The 16518-nt window shown below is 43.0% G+C and overlaps 1 protein-coding gene across 4 annotated transcripts in view; it reads left to right on the top strand.

Annotated features, from left to right (window-relative positions):
• The window catches only part of dctn1b (dynactin 1b), a 46337-nt gene that overhangs the window by 20836 nt on the left and 8983 nt on the right, over nucleotides 1-16518 (top strand). Inside the window, exons 6-28 of one of the 4 annotated variants that reach the window (XM_087169626.1) lie at nucleotides 1091-1108; nucleotides 3156-3176; nucleotides 4718-4894; nucleotides 6413-6436; nucleotides 7068-7265; nucleotides 7383-7587; nucleotides 8764-8842; nucleotides 8982-9141; nucleotides 9304-9408; nucleotides 10298-10489; nucleotides 10586-10705; nucleotides 10849-11001; nucleotides 11098-11258; nucleotides 11510-11678; nucleotides 12192-12260; nucleotides 12467-12679; nucleotides 12849-13010; nucleotides 13094-13225; nucleotides 13300-13428; nucleotides 13917-14059; nucleotides 14154-14320; nucleotides 15485-15612; nucleotides 15711-15897. In XM_087169626.1, the coding sequence (XP_087025752.1) occupies nucleotides 1091-1108; nucleotides 3156-3176; nucleotides 4718-4894; nucleotides 6413-6436; nucleotides 7068-7265; nucleotides 7383-7587; nucleotides 8764-8842; nucleotides 8982-9141; nucleotides 9304-9408; nucleotides 10298-10489; nucleotides 10586-10705; nucleotides 10849-11001; nucleotides 11098-11258; nucleotides 11510-11678; nucleotides 12192-12260; nucleotides 12467-12679; nucleotides 12849-13010; nucleotides 13094-13225; nucleotides 13300-13428; nucleotides 13917-14059; nucleotides 14154-14320; nucleotides 15485-15612; nucleotides 15711-15897 (3112 nt within the window). The remainder of the gene's footprint in view (nucleotides 1-1090; nucleotides 1109-3155; nucleotides 3177-4717; nucleotides 4895-6412; nucleotides 6437-7067; nucleotides 7266-7382; nucleotides 7588-8763; nucleotides 8843-8981; nucleotides 9142-9303; nucleotides 9409-10297; nucleotides 10490-10585; nucleotides 10706-10848; nucleotides 11002-11097; nucleotides 11259-11509; nucleotides 11679-12191; nucleotides 12261-12466; nucleotides 12680-12848; nucleotides 13011-13093; nucleotides 13226-13299; nucleotides 13429-13916; nucleotides 14060-14153; nucleotides 14321-15484; nucleotides 15613-15710; nucleotides 15898-16518) is intronic. The other 3 variants (XM_087169628.1, XM_087169627.1, XM_087169629.1) reach the window with 3 other exon arrangements.

The following is a 16518-nucleotide window of genomic DNA, read 5'->3' as shown; positions in this document are numbered from 1 at the left end:
TGACATTGGTACGGTGTGTGTTCGTGGGATTTGTTGACAAAAACTGAAGAATAATCACCTGTGTCCTTTAAATATGTTAAAATAGATAGAGAAAACAAAAAGAGAATTTTTAAGAATGGTAAACATTATGACACTTAAATCCAGATCAGGTGTAGGTCCCCTCTTTGTTTTTGTCAGCCTCCTTTAATGAGCCCATAGGAGGGATCTGCGAGCGTTGCTAGGAGACAGGAGAGGCTTGCATCAGTCGCCGCTGCTCGTTTTCCTCTCTCACCTCTGTTTACAGCCCCACCCTCCTCCGTCTCACATCCTGTCTTTCCTCCCCTGTCTGTCCCCCCCCCACACACACACACACACACACACACACACACACACACACACACACAGTGTCATCCGCCCCTCCCTGTCTGTCTGTGGTAGAGGTGGTGATGAGTGGGTGAGCAGCAGCAAGCAAGCATGGGGAAGGAGAGAGGGAGGGGAGGGGGGGAGGCGGAGAGTGCACAGTGATGTAATGCACGAGCAGGGCATTGGCTGGGCTGACAAATCACAATAAGCAGAGTGGGGTGGGGGGGGGGGGGGGGGGGGGGGGGGGGGGTGAGACAGGAGAGGAGGACGAGGAGGAGGAGGAGGAGGGAGGAGAGGAAGGTTAGGGAAGGCGTCTCCTATGAGCAGTAGCAGGTCGGGGGCTCGCGGCAGCAAGATGCCAGAGCGCTAATCGGAGCAGAAAGGAGCAGGGAGGCACCGACTGAGGGCTCCGGCAAATGGATTATGAGAGAAGCTGAGACAGAGGACGTAAAGGAGGACGATATCGGGAGGAAGAGGGACGGACAGAGGCAGGGAGGGGGAGCCTGGGAAAAAATCACCGCGGCCATTTGCACCACTGCAGCTTCCCCGGCCTGAGCGGCTGCCTGTCTGAGCGAGTGTTCGGCTTCAGCTGTCTGTCTGTGTCATAAACCTGGTGTCTTGAGGACTCGAGCATCTTTGTCTGTTTCATCACCTGTGTGTGTGTGTGTGTGTGTGTGTGTTTCTCGGTGACTGTGTTGTGTGTGTGTGTGTGTGTGTGTCTTCTTCTCTTGCCAATATGATGAGACAGACTCCTGCACCCCGGAAGGTACAGAACTCCTTATGATTGTCCTTATGTTGTTGGGATGTCGCTGCTGTTGTTGTCATCTTCCATTCGATGTGTCGGCAGAGTAAAGGTCATGCTTGGAAGTTTCAGTTGGTCCTCATTTCGTTTTCGGTCGCAGTTGCCCTTTTTTTTTTTGATATGTGATGTGTCCCGTGTGGCGGCAGGAGTGACCCTGCAGCTTGTTTTTCCTCAGTTTATTGTTGATTTTTGCAAATTCACACTTCGTTTCTGCAGATTTATTTCATGCCTCTACATGTGTCTGCAGTAGATTTTCTTTAATCGTTTATTTCGCCATGAAGAAGCCATTTCTGCCATCGGGAGAGAATCAAATAATTTCACTCTTGGTTGCAGCTGTAGCTCACAGGCTGATGTGATTTCAGCTCAGCCTGGTCTAGTATCTACAGCACAGCACTGTGGCTTAAGAGGGCTGTCAGCTCTTATTTGGTACAGCTGTTAGCTCGGGCTAATTTCTGCTGAATGGTCCGGCTCTAATCCAATAAAGAACGATAACTAGCCGAAGCGACGGCTGCACCAGGGCCGAAGCAGAGAGAGAGAGAGAGAGAGAGAGAGTCAGTGTGAAAAGGAGGTGGAAAGTAAAAGGTAGAAGACATGAAAGTAGTGGAAAGGAAAACGTCTGTACAGACCTAGGTTACATTGTGTTTGTTAACAGCCTCATATTTAGTTTAATTTTGAGGGAAAAGTGGGAAAAATAATCCTGTTGCAATAATCCTCATAGATTTGTTTTAGTATAATAATGTTTATTTAGGAAACAAAACAACCTCAACTGGTTCATTTAGTAGCTGCAGCAGTTTCCCCCTAAAAGTAAAATATATCAGAACATTTATTGATATTTTTAAACTTTTTTGGTCAATAAATTCCTCACAATTCTCTGATAATGTTGTAGTTTGTTTCCTGGAAAGAACCAAATGTAATTTAACATCAATCACACTTAAGAGTTGAGAGATTGTTTAAAAGGATCTTTTACTGAACATCCAAAAGGCATGTAATTCACCATGTATGAGGAGTAAAGCTGCCAACGATGAATAAATATTTGCTTTAAACTAAATTCTCTCAGAACTTCCTCTTGGTTTTTTCTTTCCAGGAAACTTTCTATCTATTCTAATAATTAAGTTTATCAAATTTCATTGAAGTTTACCACATTTTTTCTCCACTTTTACATAGATTTCATCTCTGACAGGTACATTTTACAGGCTTTTGCCATCGTGTGATTATAATATGGAGAAATCATAGATTATTTTGTCCAGCACTACAACCAATTGCATGTTGAAGTTAATGCAATTTGAATTTGAAGTGTCAGCTCGTAATTTATGATCTTTAAATATGAGTTAACTCAAAAAAACCAACCAAAAACAGAAATACAGAGTTTTACCTGAACATATTACAGTATATTTAGTGTTGACTTTGATCTGCTTGGGATACATTTTGGGAGTTAACTTCTGGATGGTGGATTAAAACCATGTAATCCAGGTCTGATGTACAGACTCTATAGAAATGAGATGTTTCCCGCTGCTGCGTGTCGTGTCTGAAACACACGATCTAGCAGTATAACAAGCCATTATCCCTGCTCTGTCTACTGTGTAAGCGCAGTACAACAAATTTGGACTCGGATGAACTGGATCTGCTGCGTCCCCGAAGACACAATGCAGTCATTTAGGTCACAGCGGCGGTACCAGTCGCTGTGTCCACGCGCTTCTGAGGGGGTTTTGGTCACATGGGCGGAGAGAACGAGGCCCTGGACACCGGCTAGGACGAGACAGATCAGAAAGATCAGGATTATGGATTCACAGGAGAAAGTTTTATAGGTTTTTATTGTCGGTAAAGGAGCAGAATCCCAGAATAGTTCATCAACCATATCAGTTTCATCAACCCATTTTGTCCCTTTTTTGTCTGTGATTTCCCTTTTAATATGAACTTTGCCTTGAATCACTAACCCTGGATGTTTGTTTCCTTCCCTTTCCTGCTCTCCCTCTCTCCTCGTCCTTCTCCTGACTCCTCTTCTGCTCCTCAGACCACGGCCAGAAGGCCCAAGGTGAGCCCAGTCCTCAGCACCGTCAGGGCGTCCCACCTCTATCCGTCTGCATTATTTATGTGGGAGATTACTGTTTCATGCAGCTGTGTGTGTGTGTGTGTGTGTGTGTGTGTGTGTGTGTGTGTGTGTGTGTGTGTGTGTGAGTGTTGCCAACACAGTAGTGACACTACATCGCCACACATGACTTCATATCCATGTTGTTTTCATTAGAGGAATGACAGTTTTGGTTAATGGCATCAGAAACGTTACACACATTAAACCACACACTCACATGTTTATTGTTTTTCTCTTCATCCACATTTCTTCACGTTCATCTTTACATCTCCAGTAGAGTTTCCTGCCTTCATGTCAAATTCTAGCATTCATGTATTCAACATGTGGTTTTCTTTTATGTTTCTTTTAACTTTAAGATTTATTGTGTTTTTGCTTTAAACTAGAGTAAAGTTGTCATTGTTGCTTTTGTTCGGTTCTGTCACTTTGTTTTGTTTTGTTTTAATTTGTTTCAGCTTTGTTTGTTTGCTAATTTTTGTTTTATGTATTTTATTTTAGTTTTGAGCATTTTTCTGTTGCACTTAAATTAGATCTTTGGCCATGATGGAGGTCCGTTGAAAAATCAACAGTTATTAGTTTAAACAAACAAACACATATCTGCGAATGATGTTTATGGTTTGGGGGGGGGGGAAGTCAGTTTGTTAATTTCATATGTTAAAATTAATATTCTGGTATTTCATTTGTGAGTTTTTGAATGTGTAAATGTTTCCTAGTCCCTGTTAAAGCGAACCGGTTGTAGCTTGAGCTGTTTACACCTTAGTTTACCTAAAAAAAACAAAACAGCTGGTTGTCATGGTAACTAGCCGATAACCAAGGAAAGTAAATAATCTGAGTTAACATGCTAGCTAACTGCTAGTCTGCGCTAATGCTAGTTTGTATAAAGGTTAGACAACTGTTTTTATAAGGAGTGTGTTTATAATCAGGTTTTTGGTGAATGCCAGTTACGTGTTCTTCTTGCAAACATCAATATCCAGTAAAAACCTTTATTTCCCTAAATGTGGTGATTTTGAAATGTTCGGATAATTGAAGGATTAGTGATTCCTCTTCTTCTACTCCTCCAGCTAAATAAACAATTTTAAAATCCCACTGAAGAAGGTGACATTTGACATTTGGTTTTTACAGGAAAGTGACAATATCCTGTTTTCAGTAATCTGAATACTGTTGTATTGGGGAGATAGAAATCAACCAGGTTTCTCTGTGCTCCATGTAAATGTCACATCCTGAATAAGATCAAAACCAGGATCAGACTCTAAACGGGATACTAACATACTCGGTGAAAAGGAGGTGAGAGATGAAAAGATAAACGTATAACAGTTGAACACGATCATTATTTGACAGCGGACGACAGGAGGACCTCCATTATGGCCACTAACACATCATGAGACAAACATTTGTATCCAAGCGTTTCATCCAGAGTCCTTTTGGTTCTGTTTTGTGTCAACAACAACAACTTGTGTTTCTCTTTATGTTTTTCTCCTGGGTGTTTTCAGCAGCCCAGCCGAGCTGCAGGCACCGGTGGGAAGGGGGCTGCGTCCGGCTCGGCCTCGGCCTCCGCCGGAGAGATGAGCAGCAGCGAGCCCAGCACCCCGGCCCAGACCCCGCTGGCTGCTCCGGTGATCCCCACCCTCCACTCCCCTGGAAAACCTCCGGCCCCCGTCCCCAGCAAGGTCAGCGTCAGCTCAACGCAGCGTATCTCTGCCAAACAAAGTTAAAGGTTGTGTCGCAGGTGACAGTGTCACAACAACAGATCAAGGCTGTCTGCCAATGATTTAAAAAGAAAGTTGCATCCACCAGAAACTGGGAAAATACTGGAGCTCTACTTTTTTTTTTTTTATATTTGAAAGAGGTGACTAATACCTGCTTTAAATAAGAACAACATGTGATATTTTGGTTTTAAACGGCAGCTTTATGTGCCAACAAGATCAAAGAAGACTCAATGGATAAACCATAGAAGCAGAGGTGCAGGAGTCAAATCAGATGTGACATCTTTTTGCTATAGCTCCTCTAAATACACATTTTGCGACACAGCTGTCAGTTTGTGTTGGTGTCATCCGAAAGAGCTGTTGAGTCAGAAATGAGCCGAAGGCCTCAACTGTATTATTAGAATAAATACTTAAACAAAAACGCCCGTTTAACAAAAAGGAGAACACTGAATATTTGGTTTAATTCAGTGTTTTAATTATATGATTAATCCAAAGCAGCTTATCCTCTTCAGGTTCACGCAGGGCTGACGTGTATCAGAGCATGTACTGCTGGTGAGGGAAATTAAAAAATGACCAAAAAAGCGATTATTTTCATTATCAATTAACCTGCCGTTGATTTTCTCGATAAATCACCTTTGTGATTAATCACAATCGTTGTCCGTAAAATGTCAGAAAATGCCAAAAAAAAGGTCAAATCTCGAAATGTCTTTTCTGTCTCATCAACCATCCACAACTCCCATGATTGACAAATCTATTTTTTGATTATTTGTTTCAGCTCTAATTCACAGATTCCTTAATTGTGCTTTGCGAAGTTCTGCGTCATCCATTTGGTTTATATCATTAATACATTTAACCGAGGTGTTAGTAGGAACACAAACAGTTTGGTGTCGTCTGCATAACTGTGAACATTGTTTTCTTTGATGCTTAGTAAAGTGTATAAAGTGAAATTAACTGGGACTAAGATAGAACCCTGAGGAACACCACATGTTATATTTGATTATTAAGTATATATTGGTATACATAATACATGTTATTTAACTATTTAGAAAAAAGATCAGTATGCTGTAGTCTTATGTTTCTGTTTTCAAAGTTGTGAACAGTTAGATTTATGTTTTTCATGGCTGCTGGTGCTCTGACTCTGACCTGAAAAACCTGCCTCTCAAACATGAGAACAAACGATAGACAATAGACGAAATAATTAGTTCTGGAGTGATGCTCAATTAAGCGTGATTAAGACCCTGTCCGTGTCCAGATGTTAGTTGATTTCCTCCAGTACATGTGCGTAATTGTCTGTGAGCTCCTCGTTACAGTTTGAATCTCTGGTGCGTTATCTGAGCTGGCGACAGAGAGACGCAACATGTACATGAATTTGTGTCTAAATGTCACGAATTATCTCTTTAACATTTTGCAAAAGTCAGCTGCCATCTGGAGTTTAATTATAAAGCGGACATAGTCAGTCTGATTCATATTTTGTCCCCTCAGGAGGACGTCACTATGGAAACACAGGTGCAGTGATATGGCGTGATGTTTTTACACTTGATATTGAAGTGTTGTTTTTCTCTCACTAACATTTTTTAACAAGCTGTAAAAGGTGTGATCGCTTCAGTCTGTTCACAGGCAGAACAACCTCACACTGCAATTAAAATGCACATTTATTGCAGGATTTAATTAAGACCTCTTGCTGTTAATTGGTGTGTGATTATGTGTGTGTGCAGGTTTGTATATGTATGAGCACGTGCTGTGAGTGCGTCGTCCCCGGCGAGGCGTGTGTGCTTGTGTCTTGACGCTGACTCTCTCTCCTCTCTACAGGTGAATTGTCTGCATGGCGAGTGAAATTAAAGCTTTGTGACACATAAAAAGATGAAAGTGCTGCTACCACACAGAGAAAGCTGTTCGCTCGATCTGTCGCTTCCATTATTCACTGAGAAAAACCTGAGAAATCATGAAAGTAAAAGAATTAAATCAAAGTTAAAGCGCTTTCACTTTTTAAACGTGTGATTACTTCAGCCTCCTGCAACGACAACATTTTAAAACTGAGTAAATCTCTCCGCTCCAATCCTCCATTTTCAAATATCACCCTTACCATTTCCTTTCATCACCCTCCGTTCTCCGTCTCCACCTCACGTCCTTCATGCAGGAGGAGGAGGCTCTCCGCGCCCAGGTGAAGGACCTGGAGGAGAAGCTGGAGACGCTGAAGATGAAGCGGACGGAGGACAAAGCAAAGCTGAAGGAGCTGGAGAAGCACAAGATCCAGCTGGAGCAGCTGCAGGAGTGGAAGAACAAGATGCAGGAGCAGCAGGCCGAGCTGCAGAAACAACTCAAAGAGGCCAAGAGGGTGAGGAGCAAGAGGTGGATGAATGGATGAGGTGCATGGATGGATGGGTCGATGATTGGACAGAGTTACGCAACATAAACAAGAAAACAGACTGACTGAATTCTCCTGTGCGTGCAGGAGGCTAAAGAAGCTCTGGAGGCGAAGGAGCACTACATGGAGGAGATGTCGGACACGGCGGATGCGATCGAGATGGCCACGCTGGATAAGGAGATGGCTGAGGAGAGAGCTGAGTCTCTGCAGCTGGAGGTCGACTCCCTCAAGGAGAAAGTGGACGAGCTCACCATGGACCTGGAGATCCTCAAGCACGAGATCGAGGAGAAAGGTGAGATTCAGAAACCTTTTGTAGAAATGAAGGTCAGAAGGTCGTAGATGGGAGGAGGTTTTTTAACACGTTGATCACTTTTATTCACTTTACTAAAACCTCAAACCCTCATTAGGTAAAACTCGTACGGACAGCACCAGCACAGTGTACGGTCCTTGTTATTTCAATTTTCCAAAAAAATTTTTATATTGATTGACGAAGTAGCACATTTGTCCAAAAAAAAGTTAACAGTAAAAAGAAATGACAGTAACATTAATTAAGCAAAAACAATATATAAACACACATCAAGTTAAATTACAAATGCAGAATACCAAATAAAATAAATCTGGTGTAACCCGATATATTTTTATCATAATCTGTGTTTTACATTTATCATTCAAATTTCATAATTTATAGTTTGTAATTTATAGTAAATTTATCATTTATAGCAGTGGTTCCCAACCAGTGGGCTGACAAATCAGTAAACTTTTGTTGAAAAGAGGTAATTATAAATAAAATATAATAAAAAGATTAATTATAAATAATGTTATGAAACGCTTTGAAAATAAATTCTCTGTGTTTAATGTCCAACGTGAGCTTTTTGCTGTATTTAACAAAACTGTTGACAATCATGAAAACTTAGCAAAATAAATTTTATAACAGAAATAAATCTGTGACCTGTCAGTTTAAAAATAGTTATTTATTTTTATTTTACGGTTTTTGTTACTTAAAAATTTGTTTATAAAAGGCAAAATCGATAAAATGTCGTAGCCAGTATCAGTTACTACTGGAACTTAATATATTAAATTAAATATTAAAGTGTCTGTCCTGCACTGGAGGTCATTCTGAAATTAAAAGTGTCAGAGTGTAATGAAGTATGTGATATATTAGCTTTTGTAAAAGTTGCTGTCAAGTGGCACCGAAGCAGAAATAACTCATGTCGGTCTGTAACGTGATGAGACTGTTGAAACGTTGAGGAGCCGCTCATCGCTGACCTGAGTGCAGTGTGACGGCCGATGATTTATTGTTGCTAACTACTTTTTCTTGATCCTGGAAAAGTTTCTCTTTACTGTCGCAGCAAGCGAAGCCAACTCGTCTCTCTCGGCAGCAACGTTAACTCTGTTGTCTGTGTTTCCCACAGAAGCGAGACACGTTATTAATGATATTAACTCAGCTGTGTTTGTGGGTTTCTCTCAGGTTCGGACGGAGCTGCCTCCAGTTATCATGTGAAACAGCTGGAAGAGCAGAACGGCAGGCTGAAGGAAGCGCTGGTCAGGTGGGTTTCATTTTGAAGACAGGAAAGGTCGAGGTAGAGAAGAAAGCAGCGACCTCACAGCTCCATGACATGTGCTCCGAACCACTTTCCCACCAGCGTCAATAACGTTCCTCTGTTGCGTGTTTTTCCCGTGAGTCAGGATGCGAGATCTGTCGGCGTCAGAGAAGCAGGAGCACGTGAAGCTGCAGAAGCAGATGGAGAAGAAGAACGTGGAGCTGGACTCTCTGAGGAGCCAGAAAGAGAAGCTGCAGGAGGAGATGACGGTGGCAGAGAAGACCATCGACGAGCTGAAGGAGCAGGTCGGTGTTTGGCTGTTTTATCACGGGGCTGTTCAGACTGTCGGAGGTGCTGCAGTGACATAAATCAGCCCGCAGGTCGCCACAGTGCGTCTCTTCACTGAGCTTAGTGTTTTGTGTTTAACGTGCTGCTGATTCTGCTGACGTGCGCTCTCTCTGTCTCAGGTGGATGCAGCCTTGGGGGCGGAGGAGATGGTGGAGACTCTCACAGAAAGAAACCTGGACCTGGAGGAGAAAGTCAGGGAGCTGAGAGAGACGGTCGCCGACCTGGTGAGTGAAGCACGTCAGTGTCACTGAGGCAGGTGCACACACCTGAACAACGTCAGAGCAGGTGGACGAAAACACAAACCTGCAGTTCGTTCATTTGAAAAAAGTACAATATCAATCACAGTCTCTGAGCAGGAGACATTTTCCTGCTGTGACCCCTCCCCCTCCTTTTTTTGTGTAATTTGAGGTCAGAATAAAATTAAAGTGCCACTGTTTGCTGAGTCATTTCATTATTGATATGGACCGAGGTCATTAATATGCACGTACTGCCCTCTGGTGTTTGAGTTCTCACTGACCTCGATTGGGACGAATGCGTCGTTATAGAAACCTAACTGACGTGTCACTTATCACCTATCAATCATGGTAATAAAAAGGGGAATTTTCCAAAAAATAAAAGCATCTTTCAAATCATTATGGTGGAAAAGGTTTTGGTTTGGAGAAAAATGGGAAAATCCTTGGTGACCATCCTGAGAATTTTTCAGATTTTACATGTGGAGAGAGGTGCAGAGAGGTGTTTCTGTTATTTAGTCCACCCTCATTGATATAAAAGCTGCTAAATAATAGCAGCACGTGTAAGTACGACACAATACAGCTCAACAGCACCAGAAACTACAGCCTCTAACATTATATTTTAGTGAAATCAGCACCTTTTGTAAAAACCTGCTGTGTTACACTGCATTATTATCAGCTAAGTGTTCCTAATAAACTGAGTGTAGTGTGGACAAGGACAAAAGCAGTTCCACCGACACAAACTTAAAACTGCACAGAAACCAGGTGGATGTGCCGAGCAGAAACGCCACAGCGATGGTTTAAATAACGGTTAAATAAAGGTCATCAGAGGATTTCTGTCTGGCGCTGACCCTGTTTGCCGGTCACTGTCTCCGCCCTGCAGGAAGCCATCAACGAGATGAACGACGAGCTGCAGGAGAACGCCAGAGAGACGGAGCTGGAGCTGAGGGAGATGTTGGATCTGGGCGCAGCCAGAGTCCGAGAGTCTGAAAAACGAGTTGAAGCTGCTCAGGAGACTGTCGCCGATTACCAGCAGACCATCAAGAAGTACCGCGAGCTCACCGCTCACCTGCAGGTAAACAGGCGCAACGGGCTTCTTCAGCATGTGTTTGATCATACGTGTTTTTATTGGCCGGTTTCTCCTCATTCCACCTTTTGTTTGTCGCTGCAGGAGGTGAACAGAGAGCTGACCAGCCAACAGGAAGCTTCAGCTGAGCAGCAGCAGCAGCAGCCGCCGGCAGAGATGTTTGATTTCAAGATTAAGTTTGCAGAGACGAAGGCTTACGCCAAGGTCAGGAACAAAAACAGCTCTCTGGTCTGAATGATAAGTAGCTCTGAGCCGTGTGATAACACGAGGATGTAATTCACTCCCTACCTCTCATAGTTACAACTGTGAGCTGTAAGTTGTGTTTTTTTCTTCTTCTGTGTGTTCAGGCCATTGAGATGGAGCTGAGGAAGATGGAGGTGGGTCAGGCCAACAGACACGTTTCTCTTCTGACCTCCTTCATGCCCGAGTCCTTCCTTCGCCACGGAGGAGACCACGACTGCATCCTGGTGCTGCTGCTCATCCCCAGGCTCATCTGCAAGGTACACAGCACCGTGAAGGGAGACACACAGCCACTGTTTCCACTTGAAAAACAGTTATACAACAGCGTGTGTGTGTGTGTGTGTGTGTGTTTTCAGGCCGAGCTGATCAGCAAACAGGCCCAGGAGAAGTTTGACCTGAATGAGAACTGTGTGGAGCGAACCGGACTGAGAGGAGCCGTCGGGGAGCAGCTGAGCTTCGCCGCTGGCTTGGTTTATTCACTCAGTCTGCTGCAGGCCACGCTGCACAAATACGAGCAGTACGTTTCACCACAAACTACAAATGAAACAAACAAAAAAAAAAAAGTTAAACTTAAAGATTATTTTTGTTACCCTCAACACTTACAACCTTCTCCTGGGAACTGGATACGTTTCACTGCTGAAGTTTAATTTAAGATCAAAATCACGGTGCTGCTCATAGTCATCATATATGTGAGTCATTGTGTGTGTGTGTGTGTGTGTGTGTGTGTGTGTGTGTGTGTGTGTGTGTGTGTGTGTGTGTGTGTGTCAGGGCTCTGGCTCAGTGCAGTGTGGATGTGTATAAGAAGATCGGCTCTCTGTACCCGGAGATGAGCGTCCATGAGCGATCGCTGGACTTCCTCATCGACATGCTGCACAAAGACCAGCTGGACGAGACCGTCAACGTGGAGCCGCTCACCAAGGCCATTAAATACTATCAGGTAACACACACACACACACACACACACACACACACACACACACACACACAGTATAGACCCTGATGATTATTTCAGTTAAATCGAACTCTTTTACATTAACAAAGGTTGTATGTTTGGTGTTTAAGTCCGTGTTTTCATGTATTTATTGTTTTGTTTTTACATAAATGGCGTTCCGACAATTAGTATAATTTCTCAAGTATAAACATTTGCTTTTCCTTAACAGCTACACTTATACAACACAGTACAATTGCACATAAGTACATAACAATAGGAATGTTGAAAAGATACAGCACTGTGCAAAAGTTTCAGGCGGTAAAAGCTCATTGCAGAAAGATTCAGAGACCAATCAGAATCTAAACATCTAAAGTGCATAAAACCTTCACACAGCACTCTACGTTATTCTAGTTACTAAAGGCAGGAACTACAAACACAAACCTCAACATGTAAATTAAGTTATCTACAAAATGACCTTGACAATTACCGCTTAGTTTAATGATGTTTGTCCCTTTCCAGCACCTGTACAGTATCCATCTGGCAGATCAGAATGAGGACTGCACCATGCAGCTCGCTGATCACATCAGAGTGAGTGCAACATGTCCAACATCCACATCCCGCCTCATCCAGGAACAAATAAAGTTCACCTCATTATATTTTATTCACTTTTAAACCATCTCACACTTTTTCATGGACGTTGCTTCTTCACCGGTCGGCTTGTGTGGTAACAGGGTTATAAACATTACGACATGTGTTTCTAGCTGCTGCTTCATCTTTGACTGTTTGATTTGCAGTTTACCCAAAGTGCCTTGGACTGCATGGCGGTGGAGGTGGGTCGCCTGCGGGCGTTCCTGCATGCGGGTCAGGAGAAGGCCGACCTCGCTGTGCTGCTCAAAGACCTGGAGACGTCCTGCAGCGACATCCGGCAGTTCTGCAAGAAGATCCGCCGCAGGATGCCGGGAACCGACGCACCCGGCATCCCCTCGGCGCTCAACTTTGGCCAACAGGTAACCGTGGCAACCAAACATCTCAACCGAATTTATTTGTTTGTTTGGTGCAAGTCACAGTTTCCGTTTTATCAAGTCAGACTATAAATCACTGCTTCTGAGGATTTTCTGTTCTGTCTTCCCCTGCTGAGAACGTCCTCCACGCTGATTGTTGACCTTTGCCCTCCAGGTGTCAGACACCCTGTCAGACTGCAGGAAACACCTCACCTGGGTGGTGGCGGTGCTGCAGGAAGTGGCAGCAGCCGGAGCTCAGATGATGTCGCCCCTCGGTGAGCAGGAGGGGCTGTCGGCCGTCAAACTGGAGGATGTGGCGTTCAAGGCAGGAGAACAGGTACGTACAGTTTCCTCGAACATTGGTAACAGTATGTGTGTCTATTATAACAGATGTAGATCAACACACACTATCGTTTTCAGATCTATGGATCTCAGGGCGCCAACCCCTACGAGTATCTGCGACAGTCCTGTGGCATCGTCATCGCCACCATGAATAAGATGGCCACCGCTATGCAGGAGGGAGAGTACGACTCAGAGAAGCCGCAGAACAAGGTAAGTCAGTGTGAAGACTCGGCTCTGTGCAGGTTTTGTTAAGCAGGATCTTATTGTTCTTTGTCGTCTTGTAGAACCCTCCACCCGTCGACGTGCGAGCGGCGGCTCTTCGTGCAGAAATCACGGATGCAGAAGGTCTCGGCATGAAGCTGGAGGACAGAGAGACTGTCATCAAAGAGCTGAAGAAGTCTCTCAAGATCAAGGTAGAGAAAAAACACCTGATGCAGTCTGATGCAATAATCCTGCAGTAAATCCTCCTGCATGAAGGTTTTAATGTCCAGTTTTTGTTGAGTTTATTTATCTGAAATTTTAATATGAAGCTCTTTTCTTGTATTCCTCTTATATTAAGGTTCAATCCTTGGTGTCATTCAGACATTATTCTTATGTTACTTTCTTTATATGTATTGATTATGATTTTTTGAAGTTATCTTTAGACTTCATGTGTCTCCGAATCATATTTTTCTCTCAGTTTGGAAACGTCCAAGTTATTATTAAATGATCGTAGGCTCCATATATAACACTTGGTCTTATCAAAGATACTCAATTTAGCATAGAAGACTAGCAAGCCTCCCCCAGCTCTAAGAAACCATGAGCAATTCCTAATTACCATCTGGCATCTATTGGACCAAATGATTAATCGATCATTCTAGACGATGATTGATCAACACCAATGAAATGTTTGTGTCTTCAGGGGGAGGAGCTGAGCGAGGCGAACGTGCGTCTCAGTCTGCTGGAGAAGAAACTCGACAGTTCGTCCAAAGACGCAGACGAACGTGTTGAGAAGATTCAGACTCGACTGGACGAGGCTCAGACTCTGCTGAAGAAGAAGGAGAAGTGAGAGCGACGGCCTCGGACTGTAGATCCAGATGTGAAGTGGTGAGCTGCAACAGAAGTCCACAGCTGTGTGATGTTGTTCTCCTCTCTGCAGGGAGTTTGAGGAGACGATGGACGCTCTGCAGGCCGACATCGACCAGCTGGAGTCGGAGAAGGCCGAGCTGAAGCAGCGGATCAACAGCCAATCGAAGATGACCATCGACGGGCTGAGAGGAACCGGCCCGTCAGGAATCGCTTCCATCGTCACAGGAATGACAGGAGGTGAGTGGAGGCGAAACCACATGACCAGACAGCACAGAGCAGCAGCGACTAATCCATTAGTTGATAGATAAATTAATCTGCAATTAATTTGATAATTGAATATTTTTATAATAGATATTTGCTGGTTGTAGCAGATACTGATTGGCTGATTAATCGATGGGGCGTTCCTGCAAGATGTTGTTGAGTTTCATCAACATGCCTCATATCTGATGTTTTTAGTTGGTGGTTAAACTATTAAAATAATTATGTTTTAGACACTCGCCTGATTATTTTAACTTTTAAAGTGCTTTGTTTAATTCCTCCTTTTGACCCCAACAACCAGTGACCTGCTCTTTGTCTTTATTCTCCATGTATGACTTCTTTGTCCTAATCTCTCTTTATGTTCTGCAGAGGAACAAAAAGGTATCTATCGACCTGCCTGTCCTGACGTCTGTCCTTCATCCTGCATGATCATTTTTGTTTCAGAAAGAACTAACCTTGAAAATTAGATGTTTTAATTCTGCATGATTGAACAGCATGATTCAGGGTATCTGTGGGTCTGGAAAAGGATTGAATCCTTAGGTAGTGTTAAAAAACCTATATAACAAAAGTCTTTTTTTCTTAATGTCAATTATAAAATATGAGCTGTTAGGACATATTATACACACACAAACTAAAAATGAAACTGGAGTTTGTCTCTTGTTGTTTCCATGTTTCATTACTCTGGTACTTCACTAATAAGAATCATTTCTTGGTTAATAAACTCACTCATTTTCTGCCTCTTATCCAGCTCCAGGTTGCGTTAATTTAGTTAATTATGTCATGAGGAATTTATGTTATCCACTGCTGGGAAATACTGAAATAAACTGACATAATAATAAATAATTCTAGGCCATATCAACTCGCTTTGACAGAGTAAAAAGTAAAGTAAATAAAGTAAATTCTAATTCTTTACAACTGCAGGTATGCATGTTAAGAAATTCAAATTTTTAATGTGTTGGTTGTAAACAAGTTGTTTTGTTTGTTCATGAGGAGCTGGGTGTCGTCTCTCATTTAAACTGAGACTATAAAAGTGAAACTGTGTGTGTAGCTGGAGTGTTTACTGCGTGTTACTATTCAGCAAACACTGAATGAAGGTCTAGGCTCAGTCAGCTGTTTATAACGTGTACCTGCTGTCGTCCACAGCGAACATGATGCCCGGTGTCGGCTCAGCTTCAGGTGTGCAGGTGATCGACTCTCCTCTGCTGACTCAGCAGATCGAAGCTCAGAGACTCTGCATCAAACACCTGAAGAACGAGAACAACAGGCTGAAGGTACGAGTCATCTCGACGCCACTGCCAATTTTTGTCACACTTACTACTGTTACCTTTATTTAATGTGGCTGCAGTAAGATTGTTCCTCTCTCTCTCAGGCTGAGAAGATGCGCGCTCAGCTCGCCTCCCTGCCTCCTCTGCATGTCACCAAACTTCCCTCCAGAGATGGAGGACGTCCAGAAGTGCTCTCTAGCGCCCTCTACCGCAAGACTGACCAGCTCCTGGAGACTCTGCTGCAGATGAGTGCCAACGTCAAGGTGGTGGACATCACCGGGAAATCTCCAGGTATATCTTGTTTAACTATATCTATCTTTTAGGCTACTTTATTTATTTATTTAATTTTATTAGTGAAAAATGTAATATTACTTTGCTTAACAAAAACAAGCATGACACGAGGGGTACACATCATGAACAGACGTAAATTACAACAAAAACAATAAACAGGTGTGTATGAGCAATGTCACGATTGCAATAATTAAAGCAAATTCAACCAATCGCTGTGAATTTGATCAAAAAAGGTTTCCCGTGAGTTGAACCAATCACACCAGTCCCTGTGCAAAACCTTGATGTATGTCGCCAAACTCACTTCCTTGTTTCAGGTTTTGAAGCATGTGTAAAGCTTGTGAAGCAATTCCCCGATGTATTGCATGTTTACAGGGTTAAATTGTTTTGTACTGCCTGCAACATTGTGATGGAACCATAGGTGTAGACAAGGGTGTACAACCCCACCACCCCTCCAAAACAGAGATTGGCTTTTCAATGCCATAACATAGGAAATCTGAATTTACATCCATGAATGACCATACAGACTTTTTCATGACATTTTATACCTTACTATACTATGACTTTTTATGCCTTACTATACTATGACTTTTTTATGACTTTTTATACCTTACTATACTATGA

This window comes from Seriola lalandi, unplaced genomic scaffold, assembly GCF_002814215.2.
Source record: "Seriola lalandi dorsalis isolate HSWRI2012SDOR001 ecotype SW California unplaced genomic scaffold, Sedor1 jcf7180002054902, whole genome shotgun sequence".
Lineage (NCBI taxonomy): Eukaryota > Metazoa > Chordata > Actinopteri > Carangiformes > Carangidae > Seriola > Seriola lalandi.
The sequence above is the reverse complement of the archived record's forward strand: the minus strand, read 5'-3'. Positions and strand labels throughout refer to the sequence as shown.